The 13547-nt window shown below is 50.8% G+C and overlaps 1 protein-coding gene across 2 annotated transcripts in view; it reads left to right on the top strand.

Annotated features, from left to right (window-relative positions):
- Positions 1-13547, top strand: part of PLXNA2 (plexin A2) — a 210439-nt gene that overhangs the window by 179817 nt on the left and 17075 nt on the right. For both annotated transcript variants that reach the window (XM_045838402.1, XM_045838401.1), the window contains 10 exons: positions 1118-1285; positions 1419-1512; positions 5721-5960; positions 6680-6823; positions 7112-7346; positions 9356-9498; positions 10205-10473; positions 12344-12410; positions 12589-12735; positions 13379-13538. In XM_045838402.1, coding sequence (XP_045694358.1) covers positions 1118-1285; positions 1419-1512; positions 5721-5960; positions 6680-6823; positions 7112-7346; positions 9356-9498; positions 10205-10473; positions 12344-12410; positions 12589-12735; positions 13379-13538 — 1667 coding nt within the window. The remainder of the gene's footprint in view (positions 1-1117; positions 1286-1418; positions 1513-5720; positions 5961-6679; positions 6824-7111; positions 7347-9355; positions 9499-10204; positions 10474-12343; positions 12411-12588; positions 12736-13378; positions 13539-13547) is intronic.

Below are 13547 nucleotides of genomic sequence, written 5' to 3' on the forward strand. Positions count from 1 at the left end.
GCCTCCGGCTTCAGTGAATTTTTCTGAAGACTTTTTCAATGCAGGTGCCCATTTCATGACGGTGTTTTATGAGTGCACCTACCCACACTGTGCTGAGTGTTCCGCAGTTTTTTACGACAAGCGACATGACCCCAGTGCCCCACCCTCTCCATTCACCCGATCTCTCCCCAAGACCCCTTTTTTTTTGTTTCCCTGGATGAAAAAAAGTCCTCAAAGGGAAACATTGTGCTGATGTGGAAGAGGTAAAACAAAACACAGCAGAAGCACTAAAAGGAGTAAAAATCGACGAGTTCAAAAACTGTTTTGAGCAGTGGAAAAACGTCTTGATAGGTGTATTGTATCAAATGGAGAGTACTTGGCAGGTGACTGAAGTTTAAACGTGTGAGAGTGAATACACAATATTTTATAAATACATTCCGGGTTTCTTTGCCCCGCCCCCATACTTAGAAGTGAGGCCCTTGAGACTGCTGCTGAGAAAGGCTCCCGAGAACTGTCCTGTCACCAGGACTGACTGCACAGTCATTAGGTCCCCACTGTGGGTACCTGAGGACTGGCCTCAGTCCTCAGGAAGCACGCAGACTCATCTTCAGGACATCTCTTGGGGCCAAAAAATGGAGCACCTACTATTTGTCACATACCTTCAGTGGGGATGTAGCGCATCCTCAGAGAACTCTGAGAGAATCCACGGATGAATACGTGATAATCAACTCCTTAGACCGTGAACTCCCTCGGGGCAAGGACTATGCGTTCACTTTTCTGAATGGTAGTTGCTCACTAAATATTCATCAATTGACTTACTGGATTCTAAGCACCAGCTGACTAGTCATTTCTAGAAAAGTCCAGAAAAGAGGTTGCAGCCCATGAAGCCGGGCCCCTGCCTCGCATTCTCTGATCCCCTCCTCCAATTTACTCCCTCCTAATTGAACCCAAGTTGGCTCTCGGTTAGAAAGGGCACTGATCCTCACTGATAAGGGCTGTGTTCCCTAGCGTACAGTGTCTCGGGACAGAGAGCACGTTCTGGCTACACCCTCAGACTGAGGAAAGCCCCTCGTCCTGCACTGTGCACCCCGTATCACCCATGCCTTTCTTCACAACCTTCCTGCTGTCTCCCCGGCAGGCGATCGATGAATGAGATCGTGTGTGTCTCTCCTCCATCATCCAATGGACTGGGTCCAGTCCCCGTTTCTGTGAGTGTCGACCGAGCCCATGTGGATAACAACTTGCAGTTTGAGTACATAGATGACCCCCGGGTACAGCGCATCGAGCCAGAGTGGAGCATTGCCAGGTGAGGCACAGGGTGGAGGAACGCACCCCATGGCATCATCCCCTCAGCCCAAGTGTGGCTTTTGAGAGGATCCCGGGGGTGGAGGTGGTGGCAGTTTGCTTTTTAACCTAACCTGGTCTCTGCTTGCTCCCAGTGGCCACACACCCCTGACCATCACAGGCTTCAACCTTGATGTCATTCAGGAGCCAAGAATCCGAGTCAAGTTTAATGGCAAAGAATCTGTCAATGTGAGTAAGTGCTGGTCCACCTGGCGCTGGGCAAACACAGCTGTGTGTCAGTGTTTTGTGATGGGATGAGCTCTGTGTCGGGCACTGGAGCATCTGAAAAGAAAGTTGGCTCAAGGCTGAACCCAGAGTTGTGTCCCCAAACACTAGGGCCTGACAACGATTTTTATAATTATGGCATACTGATTTCTTCTCAGAAGGTTATATAATGAGTGCATAAACATAGTGCCTTCTGAGCTTAGATACAGCACAGAGGGGCTCCCGTCTGTGGCATGTTCACTTGAAGGTCTGATAAGAAGCACTGCTATGAGACGGTGAAGAAATTCTCACTCCAGATCCAGATGCTTCTGGATTGGAGGAAGCAGGAAGCTGCCATCTGTTAGCTGAACAACCATACTCAAGTCATTTAACCTCTCTGATCCGCCATCCCCCACTCCCCTGGGGATGGTAAGACTCGCCTTGCAGATTTGTCACCTGCAGCCACTGGCCGCTGAGGTGGGCACTTGATAAACGTTAGTCACTGCATGCAAATTGTTCCATCTGGATTGCTGAGATGATCAGGTTGAACATTTTACTTTATTCCTCTGTGCAGAGCCATGTAATTCAATTTTTTCATTATAGATTTTTGCGATTTTAAAGAAGTTTTCCAACATAAGGGCAGAATGTCTGATATGTTATAAATTTTTTAGTTTGTTCTAGTGGCTCTTCTTAGCCAATATTTTCTGAGACATTATTGTATTTATAATTATAGTTCAGCAGATGCTGGCATTATAAATTATAGCCATTATTTTTCAAATAAATTGCCATTATTACTGCTTCGACCTTCAGAGGATTGACTAGGCTGAAATGGAGATGGGGAGGATGGCTTTATATCCACCCTCATCTCTGACACATTCCCAGAGTGCCTTAGGAAACAGAAACACTCAAAGTGACAGGAACTATAAGGCTAGATCTGGGAAGGTCTCAGGGCCCACCTGGTTCAAGCCCCTCATTGTACAGCGGAGGAAACGGTGGCCCAAAATGAAGGACTTGCCCCCAGTCATGAAGGTGGCCAGTGTCAGGGCCAAGCTCTGCATAACTAGACCATGTGAGATGCTCCTGCTCTTGACATTCCATCACGCCAGAGACGTGGGGATACCTGCGTCACACCTTCAGCACACACCATGGTCACAGTTTTTTGGGCTGGGAGAGCACGTGTCTCCTTATCCCAGGTGTAGAGCTTGATCCTTGGGTAAAGAGTCCATGCCCCAACTCCACTTTCAGTCCGACGCCCATGTCCCCAGTAGCTGACAGACCACCTCCATATAGCCAACTCCAAGGCCTAAGTGGAAGGGAGGAAGATGAGGGGTAGGAATGGGAATGAGCTTATACTCAGGGAAGAATAAAACTCCCAAACAATTTAAGTATATTTTTTAAATTTAGGTTTTATTGTTACATGTGACAAGGCCAAGAGATCAGGAAATGACTGCCATTGGATAGTTTATTAATAGAGGTCCCAAGAAAAGGGAGCCTTGCCATGGCTAGGGTGGGGGTGGGGTGGGGTGGGGAGGAGGAACCCCAGGGTAGGTTAGGAAGCGGAAGGAGAAAGGAAAACTGGGGCAAGAGCCTTTATATTGGTTTCCACAGGAAGGAACTAGCAAGGCCAGGTAAGTGGGTTTAGGATTGGCCAGTTTGGTTCATTTTAGTGGGCTGGGGGCAGAGGGGCTGTCCCTCCTTGTCTGGTACCTAGCCCTGGTGTAGTTAGGGAAGGTGGATAGTTGTCCACAGTGGGAAATGCGGCTGGGCCTGTGGGCTCTGGATTAGTTATTTGCATTAGGAGAGCAGCTCTAGGGGGCAGCAAGTTGTTCACTGTCCCTAGGAACTGGTGAGTCTGGGGAGGGGCAGTCCCTCCAGAGTCAGCAAGGCCCCAGATGTTAAAGCACCAGAATACAGAAAATAAAAGACATGGCTAATATGGTACAGAGGGGATTTTGGGAAATGAGTATGTGACTGACAAGGTCCACTTTCAGAGGCTGAACATTAGTCCTGGGGAAGCCATTTGAAGAGAAGGCTGGGCTGGGGAGGTTTTCACCCTACCTGACATTCATCTCTGAGACGGCTCAGTCCTGGGCGCCCTCCCCCTCCCAGAAGCCTTTGCAGCCCTAGGCAGGATTCTCCCCAGCGCTTCCCCCAGCCTACCCACCATGACTGCAGGGCTTCAAGGAGTTAGAGAGTTGTTCCCAGTTCTTCCCTCTGGAGAGATGGGGGCCCTCTTGCCTGAGGTCTGCAGGCTGGCAAGCCTGGAGTCTGTACTTTTCCATCCAGCCTGGCTGCGCAGTGGGAAGTTCGTGAACTCTGCCCTGGGCCTTCTCTTTCAGGAGGGCGGGAGAAAAGCACTTGGCTCCTCAGCCCAGCCTGAGTCGAATGGCAGCCTCAGTCCACTGGGGCCTCTTCTTGCCTTCGGGTCGTGAGGCAGCCACAGTGAGAAGTGAGAAGGGCTAGAGCGAAGGCCACAAAACCCCAAGGAATGTTTGGCAAACAAAGTGCCGATGCAGCACAGGGCAGGAAGCACACAGAGGCCGCTTGTTTGGGAGCAATTTGCTTGTTCACACATGAGTCCAGTCTGGGAGAACTGGAACGAGTGGGGACAGAGACGGGCTGGGGAGTAAGGAGACGCTCAGGCTGCATCTGCCCCACAGAGCCTGGGTTTCGGACTCCCTGGCTCAACTCTACCATTTGACTGCACCCCCCACCCCGTGCCCCGCATTTTCCTCAAGCCAGAGTGTCCCCAGCTGGACCATGAAACAGACATTAGGCTTCTAAGGGGTTGCTGAAGTGTGAGCTAAAAAGGGTGGGAATGGGAACTGACCTGCAACATGGCATGAAGCCCTCAGGGAGCTGTTGGCTTCAACTCAAACCGCCTCTAGACATGGAGGGTTAATGCTTGGCCTTAGAACGCTGACCTAATTTCTGTGCAAGGGTTGGCCTTTTTGCAGTTTCACACACGGTCTTGTTTCCTGAACATGAAGTCCGTGTATGTGTGCGTTGGCCAGACACACGTGTGTGGACCTGCCAGGACAGTGTGTGCTTGAGCAGGCCGAGTTCTCACAGATGCCCTTGGCTGTTGCTGGGACACTGTGGCTCCCAAAGCCAAAACTGGACAGTGGGAGTAGGAGTGCATGTTTTCTCCCCAAGTTTCATGTGGGTCCTGTAGTGCTTTCTTCATTCTGGCTGCCACCTTAGGCAGCTGAAGATCTAAACCAGAGAAGAACATGACACAATTCATGCTAAGCAGGGGTCGGTCCAGCTAGAATTTCATTGGGAGACCAGAGTCCACCAAGAAAGAAAGGATATCCTACACTCGGTGTCAATATCAACGTTATATCCCCTTGCAGTTAGGGAATGCTTGGTTGGAGAAGAGAGAGATCCTAAGTAGAACATTTAAAGAGTTGAAGCCTCCTTTTCATTCATCAGTGTAGCCAAGAGACATTAACTGAACACCTACTATGTGCTGGCAAATTACTTGTCTCACAATACGTCCTGCTCCTCTCCTCACATCCCTCCCCACACTCACACACTCACACTCACACCCAGCATTGTGTCCTAGTTTTCCACAAACCTTCCATGCTCCCTCATCTCTGGGCCTTTGCTACTGTTCCCTCTGCCTGGAATGTGTTCCCCTCCCTCTCCCTTTCCTTGTCTAGGTAAGTCCTACTCATTCTTCAGATTGAATTTCATTCATTTCTTCCCAGGGAAAGCTTTTGTGGGTCACCCTCACCCTACATACACACACACACACACACACTCATGGCCACACACAGACACTCCCCCAGCACCTGGTACTACCCCACTAGGGCCTTCCTCACATCCATTCACGCATTTAACAGTGCTTGTGCCCCTACTGTATTCCCAGTCCTCTGCCAGGACTCTGTTAAGCTTGTTGAATCATTTATCTCCCCCTGTATGCTATGACTATTTTACTAGATAACCCCAACACCTAGTACAGTGCCTGGCCCAAAGGAGGCACTCAAGCAGGTGAATGAATGAATGAATGAATGAGGTTAAAATGCAACCCCCTCCAAAATCAGTTTCATACCCTGTTTCTCAATGGGTTCACTACCTAATGAAGATAAGCAAGTAACCTAATAGTGGCGGCCAAAGCAAGCAAAGGGTAGGAGGGGTGGCTGGGGTCATTCGCTGAGTGCTTCAATGCTGCGCTCTGGATCTCTTAGGTGTGTAAAATTGTGAACACCACCACACTAACCTGCCTGGCACCCTCTCTGACCACGGACTACCGGCCTGGCCTTGACACTGTGGAACGGCCAGATGAGTTTGGATTTGTCTTTAATAATGTCCAGTCCTTGCTCATTTACAATGACACCAAGTTCATCTACTACCCCAACCCAACCTTCGAACTACTCAGCCCTACTGGAGTCTTGGATCAGAAGCCAGGATCCCCCATCATCCTGAAGGTAGGAATGTGGGGAGGACAGGGATGGTACAGAGCATCCCCTCCTGGCCTTTCTTGTTCTCCTTTCTACACATAATGGACTCACACAGCTCTCACCTTTCCCTGTAAAGGGAGCTTGTTTATAGGTGTTGGCCCATCGGGTGATATACAGGGTGGGGAAGAGTAGCTTTACACTTATGAGTACATGAAACAGTTTATTCTCATATTATTACTTCCTAATCATTGTGTTATTTTCCATACAAATGACTGTAAACCTACTCTTTCCCCACCCTGTATCTTATACCTGAGAATCCTGAGAAACACTGAATATTTCTGTTTACTCTTGTAAGCTTTGGGACCCAAACTGACTGACTGCCTTTGTGGCCACTGGAACCTGTGCACATATTTTGGGGGGTCACAGCTCCCTGGTACAAGTGTTTTATTACTCCACCACTTCCATCGATATGCCTTGTTTCCCCCCAACCCCCACAAATTTTCACTTGTTTAGTGTTCTGTTTTCCTTTCCTCTCTGTTTCCTACTCTCTTTCTCTCCTCCATTTGCCTTCTCTCTTTCTCTCCAAATTGTGGCAAAGTCCTCTCTAAAAACTCCGTGTTGTCACCCATTGGTTTTGACTGCCACCCTTCCCTCCTTGTTCTCTGTCCTTAATCTTTTTTAAAAAAGGCAATTAACTTCTGAGTGTATATGCCAATTTTTCTTATTAAGATTACTGTTACCTACAGGGCAAAAACCTCTGTCCCCCTGCCTCTGGAGGTGCCAAACTCAACTACACAGTGCTGGTTGGAGAGACCCCGTGCACTGTCACTGTGTCCGAGACACAGCTGCTCTGCGAGCCCCCCAACCTCACGGGGCAGCACAAGGTCATGGTGAGTGAGCCCTCTTCTTTTCATTATTCCCTCCCCTCCTCGCTATGCATGCACAATCTGTTGTAAGAAAGGCTCTCTCTTCCTGCTATTCCGTATCTCATCTCCATGTCAGACAATTAAAATGTGTAGAAGTTGAGAACACAAGCGCAGCGAGGCAGACCATCAGCAGGATGTTGTTTTGTATCCAGACTGCACTGTGTGGTTGTGGTCTCTCATGTGCTTTCTGAAATGATAAGGATTGGATGGCATGCCAGGGCTCTACAGTGTCTGTGTGTGTACAATGCACAGGTTCACGTGGGCGGGATGGTGTTCTCTCCTGGCTCGGTGAGTGTCATCTCAGACAGCTTGCTGACCCTGCCAGCCATCGTCAGCATTGCGGCGGGCGGCAGCCTCCTCCTCATCATTGTCATCATCGTCCTCATTGCCTACAAGCGGAAGTCTCGAGAAAACGACCTCACTCTGAAGAGGCTCCAAATGCAGATGGACAACCTGGAGTCCCGTGTGGCCCTGGAGTGTAAGGAAGGTAAGTGGAGGCACTCCCGTGTTTCCCGGGCCCCTTTCTCTTTAGCAAACTTATTACCTCCCTCCTTACCAACCATGCTCATCTTTACTCCCATCCTTCCCACCTCAGCCATTGTATTCCACTTCGACCTCTGTCTCCTTTGTCCTCAGGGCCAGAGAAGTCCTGTTAATGCCCAGAGGGAGGCCCCAGGGCCGATCACATTGTTCTGTCCACTGTGCCCTGAGTCATACCACAATCCAGCTGCCTCCCTCTCCCGCTCAGAGCCTCGTCTCCCACAGTCAGAATCTCAGCTTCTAGATCCCTCATGTGTGAGTGTCTGGCTCCTTTTGCATAATGCCTTGGGAGCATGTGGAGGCAGCAGCAGCAGCGACAGAAAAGGCAGGAGCATCTTACCTGCCTGCCTCCCCAGGGTTTGTTTTCCTTCAGCACAGCAGGCTGAGCGCTCTGAAGCCGAGCTTGCGGCTGTCCTTGGTTGTGGATGTGTGTGGGAGTGGAGATTGTGTTGTTTCCCGTCTCCCACGCAACCACAGCCATGAGGTGATGGGTGTATCTGGCGTCCCTTGGGGCTGAGGACCCAGTGAGCTCTCTGGGAAAACATTTCAATTAGGAATAAAAACATTTCTCCCTTTGCTGCAAACGCTGGGATCAGAAACAAGCCCTCTGCTGGATGAAGGGGAAGAGCAGGGCTGAGTAAAGGTGGTCAAGGGCTCCTCCCAGTGCCAGGGCTGGCTGGGGGTGGGGGGGGTGGGCAGAGGACAGCACCAAGAGACAAGTCTGCCCTTGTCAGCTAAGGGCCTAATGGCCAGGGTGCCCCAAGGCTAGGTTTGGTTTTGTTCTCAGTTTCTTTTGTGTGCGTGTTAAATGTATATCTATAACATAAACTTGACCATTTTAACCCTGACTGTCTCTACACCCCAGGCCTCTCCCCTCCCCCAGTTCTGTGGCATTAAGTACATTCACCATCCACTTCTAGAACTTTCTCATATTCCCCAACTACGACACTGTACTCACTAAACAATAACCCCATTACTCTTTCACTCAGCTCTTGGCAACTGCCATTCTACCTTCTGTCTCTATGGGTTTGACAACTCTAGGGACCTCATATAAGTGGAATCATATGGTACTTGTCCTTTTGTCTCTGGCGTATTTCACTCAGCATAATGTTTTCAGGAATCACCCACGTAGCAGCATGTGTCAGATGTCATTCCTTTTTAAGGCTAATCAATATTCCATTGATCGTGTAGACCACATTTCGTGTATCCATTCATCTTTCACATTTGGGTTGTTTCTGCATTTTGGTGTTGTGACTAATGCTGCTATGAACATGTGTGTGCAAGTATCTGTTCAAATTCCTGCATTTGATCCTTTTGGATAGATACCTAGGAGCAGAATTGCTGGGTCCCATGGTAATTCTATGTTTAATTTTTTAAGGAACTGCCAAGTTGTTTTCTAGAGCGATAGCACCGATTTATATTCCCACCAGCAATGTGCGAGGGTTTCAGTTTCTCCACATCCTTGCCAACATTTGTTATTTTCCATTTTTTGGTAATATCAACCCTATGTCATTACAGTTTTGATTTTTATGGTCCCCCAAGGTTTTTGCGTCTTGATTTACCCTCTGGTTTGGAAAAGTGGATCAAAGATGCCTGTTTCAGTCTTTGCTTGATCCTGCTGGCCACTCTCTCACCTGCTTCCAGCACCTGCAGCACCTGCCTGACAGGTCATGGTGTTCTTCCTTTTTCTTTGTTTTAATTACACTTGTAATACATACAAAGAAAATTCAAAATTATAGGTAAGCACAGAAAGGCAAATAATATAAATATTGTCCATGTTCCCACCACCTAAGAAAGGCAGCCTGGAGACATCTCCATCCCTCTGGATTTGTACCCCTATAACCCTCCTTTTCTGTATCCCCAGCCCCATCCTCCTTCACAAACTTTTTCTCCCACCTTCCCCTTTTTGCCGGGGTTCCCCTGCTGAGCCTCCCTGTCTCCACTGCACTTTTGTAGCTTTTGCTGAACTCCAGACAGACATCAACGAGCTGACCAGTGACCTGGACCGCTCAGGAATCCCCTACCTGGACTATCGTACCTATGCCATGCGAGTCCTGTTCCCTGGCATCGAGGACCATCCAGTCCTGCGGGAGCTGGAGGTAACGTCTGCCCCCCTGGCCCAGCTGCACAATGGGGATGCATTGCCCAGGTGTCCTAGGGTGGGCCGATGGGGCTCCGCAACTGACGGAAAAGTGAGGAGAAAGAGCTTGTAATGGCATCACCACGACAGGCATACTCCTAATTAGGAAGATCATGGCCAAGGGGGGCACGGAGGCTCTCTGGGATGATTCCAAGGCAAGGCTCATTGTCACTTTCAAATTAATAACTGAATTAATTAACTGCAATTCTGCCTCATTCTCAAATGGACTTAAGGTGGCTTAGGGAAAGACATAGGATTCTGTGAGGTTTGATCATTTGCTGGTTTGTTTTACTAAACCAAGACAAATACTGATTTATCATGGACAAAAATCTTTGTCCATGATAAATCAGGTCAGAGATTAAAGGGAGACGAGGAAGCTGAGCGGGTCTTACCAGGTATCTCCTATCATATTCTTGGGAAAATCAGATGGATGGCATCCCCACTGAGGGCCTGGCCTGGACCCCAACCCTGCCAACCTAGAGGGAGGTCAGAATAGACTGTAGGCTTCAGAGACCGCCATTTCTACATCATCGTGGGTGTGGTGGTTATGGGCCTCATGGTGAGAATCTTACCACTGGTATTGTTGCTGGCAAAGACCCCCAGTGAGAGCCGGGCTAGGAGGCCAGAGCTGCCCTCTGAGGGTGTGCCCATCACGCCCAACCCAGGTGCAGGGGAACGGGCAGCAGCACGTGGAGAAGGCCCTGAAGCTCTTCGCCCAGCTCATCAACAACAAGGTCTTCCTGCTGACCTTCATCCGCACCTTGGAGCTGCAACGCAGCTTCTCCATGCGTGACCGTGGCAACGTGGCTTCGCTCATCATGACTGGCCTGCAGGGCCGCCTGGAGTATGCCACCGACGTCCTCAAGCAGCTGCTCTCTGACCTCATCGATAAGAACTTGGAGAACAAGAACCACCCCAAGCTGCTTCTCCGGAGGTGAGCTGTGTCCAGGGTTGGTTGGGCAGTGAGTGCCTGCACAGGGACACGGGGCCACGAGAGTGGGTCCCGGAAACAGCACCAGAGGGTTCCCTCCGCAGAAAGGCCTGTGTCCGCACATCTTGTAGTACAGGATCTGATCTCCCGCAGCCAGGCACTGTGTGGTGTCTGCGGCTGGTAACACGTGACAGAGGAGCACAGGCCTTGGCTCAGATCTCGGCCTGAACCCCAGCTCTGCCACCTACTAGCTGTGTGAACGTGGGCCAGTGACATAGCCTCACTGCTGCTCAGTTTCCTCGTGGACAAAATGACACTGAGATCGCCTGTCCCGCAGTCTCTCTCCCTCCCTGTGCTTCTAAAGCTGTGCTGTGCAACATCCAACACATATGTAGCCACCTGTGACCTTTAATTAAAATGAAGTGAAATGTAAAATTCAGTCCCTCCATTGCACTAGGCACATTCCACCAATGTCACCACATGTTGGCCACCCTATTGGACAGAACAGATGGAGAACATTTCCACCTAACAGAAGGTTCTATTGGACAGCACTGGGCTAGAGATCTGATGCAACCTATACCTCCCAGACCCAGCTTCCTGAATCTCAATCACCAGCATCCACCACATGTCCCCTCCCCCGCTGCCATCTTCCTGGCAGAGGGTTGGAGCTTGGCATCCATCCCCAGAGCGCACACCCTCTCTGGAGGCCCCAGGGAGCCGAGCACAGCTCTGGAATAAGCCAAATCTATTGCATGGCCTTCCCTTTAGCCTTCTCTGAGCAAGGGCTCAGGCTTCCAGGCCCCACGTGGGGTGAGAAGGCAGGAAGAAGGGCTTTGTTTTATGACTACAGAGTCCCCATCCTGCCAACCTGAGCCTTAGAAACTCTCATTAAAAACTGTTGTATTTAAATTAGAGCTAATCTCAGGCACAATGCACCGAGAGGGGGGCTGGGAGGGGCCGGGGGAGAAAGCTGCAATTTCTTCCCATTGTCACTCGCTCCCGGGCCCAGATCGATGAGCAGCCCTGCAGCCCTGGCAAGTGCCTGGGATTTACTGCAATCAGAGGGTATAATTTGCACCACGTGCAGGGAGTTAAAATACCCCTCCGGCATCCCCATCACCGAGGATCTGTCACAGTCGCTTTGTTTCCTCACAAGTCCCCAGATCTACAGCTCAGGAGTGGGGGTGGGGGAGGGGCGGTGCTTGAAGAAGCAGATCCCCTGTCAGCAAAAAGCACACACTGCTCTCTACCTGAGGGGCTGGGGTCCAAGACCCCACCTGACAGGATATCAGGTGTTATTCTGAGCACTTGACTTGTATTAACTCGTTCACCCTGACAGAAGTTCTGTGGGAGAGATGGCAATGATGATGATGATGATGATCCCCGTTCAGGGATGGGGACACTGAACCCAGGGAGATGAAATCACTTGCCCAAGGTCACACAGTCAGTGCATGTTAGAACCAGGATTTGAACCCAAGCAGTCTGACTCTGAGTGTTTAGAAGGCAGGAACCAGCTACATTCTGGACATGCAGAATAGAGTGCAGCATTCAGGCATGCAAAAACTCCCAGAGGCCCAGGGAAACTGCTTGTCACCCTGCGGCCAGAGGGAGAAGGGAGAACTGGCTGTTCGCAACCCTGTGGGATGGGGTATTGGGTATTTTTATCTGCAGGCCACAGCACCATTCCAGTATCACAGGAAATTGAGGTCCAGAAAGAAGAAATCTCTGGTCCAAGGTCACACTTGCAGTTACTGGCCAGCTAGGACCAGGTGTCCTGGCTCCCAGCCCTGTGTCCTTCAGTGCCCACAACAAACCAGGCCCTGCTCTGCGACCCTTCATAAAGGTCCGACCCTTGTCCCTTCTCCCTCCCCAGGACAGAGTCAGTGGCTGAGAAGATGCTGACCAATTGGTTTGCCTTCCTCCTGCACAAGTTCCTGAAGGTGAGTGGGAGTGAGATGGGAGCCGTGGCTGAGAGCAGGGTGGGGGGCAGCTCCGAGTAGCCGGGCCACCAGGGCTGCATGGGGACCCCCTCAGGAACAGGGCCCCACCTGGCCAGGTGGTCAGGAGAGCAGGGAGGAGGCTGGTGCTGCCACACACCTGCCCTGCCTGTGCCCCCAGGAGTGCGCGGGGGAGCCGCTCTTCATGCTCTACTGCGCCATCAAGCAGCAGATGGAAAAGGGCCCCATCGATGCCATCACAGGCGAGGCCCGCTACTCCCTGAGTGAGGACAAGCTCATCCGCCAGCAGATCGAGTACAAGACCCTGGTGAGGAGGCTGGAAGCTTGGGGACAGTGTGAACCTTCTGCCCCCTATCCCCACTTTACCCTCTGACCACACAGCCAGTCTGAGGGGTCAATAAACATACTGACTGGCCTGGAAACAAGTCCAAGTGTACCAAGGACAAGCAGACCCACCTGGGTACCTTCTCCCCTCCTCATTTGGTGGGCCTAAAGAGCTCACAGTGCCTCAGTTTGCCCTAGATATTATTGGGTGGAGAAAAAATATCACCCACCATTAAGTGTGAGGAAACTGACATGATGGGAAAGAACATGAGCCTGTGGAATCTTGATAGAGAGGCTTTAGGGAAGGGGGAAGCCACCCCTGGACACACCTGGAGCCATCTCTGAAGCCCGGGCAACTCGCTCCAGGCTCACAGCTCCTCTGAGCCATCCAGGAGCTAGAAAGTAGAGTCCCGTTTCTTTGAGAAACACAAGGTGGGCAGAATGACTCAGGCCCTCACTGGCCAATGGCAGGGAGGTGAGAGAAAATGAGGCACAAACAGAGAGGCACCCCATATCTCCCATGAGGGGAGGGGCCATGGAAAGAGAGATTCCTTCCAAGGCCTCAATTCCTCTCCCTCAACTTCTCCCTCAACTCCTTCCTGCTCCCCTTCTCTGGCCCCTTGTAGATCCTGAACTGCGTCAACCCCGACAATGAGAACAGTCCCGAGATCCCGGTGAAAGTGTTAAACTGTGACACCATCACACAAGTCAAGGAGAAGATCCTCGATGCCATCTACAAGAACGTGCCCTACTCTCAGCGGCCAAGGGCCGTTGACATGGACTTGGGTAGGAGGC

This window comes from Phyllostomus hastatus, unplaced genomic scaffold (assembly GCF_019186645.2).
Source record: "Phyllostomus hastatus isolate PE091 unplaced genomic scaffold, TTU_PhHast_1.1 phas_contig_283, whole genome shotgun sequence".
Classification (NCBI taxonomy): Eukaryota; Metazoa; Chordata; class Mammalia; order Chiroptera; family Phyllostomidae; genus Phyllostomus; species Phyllostomus hastatus.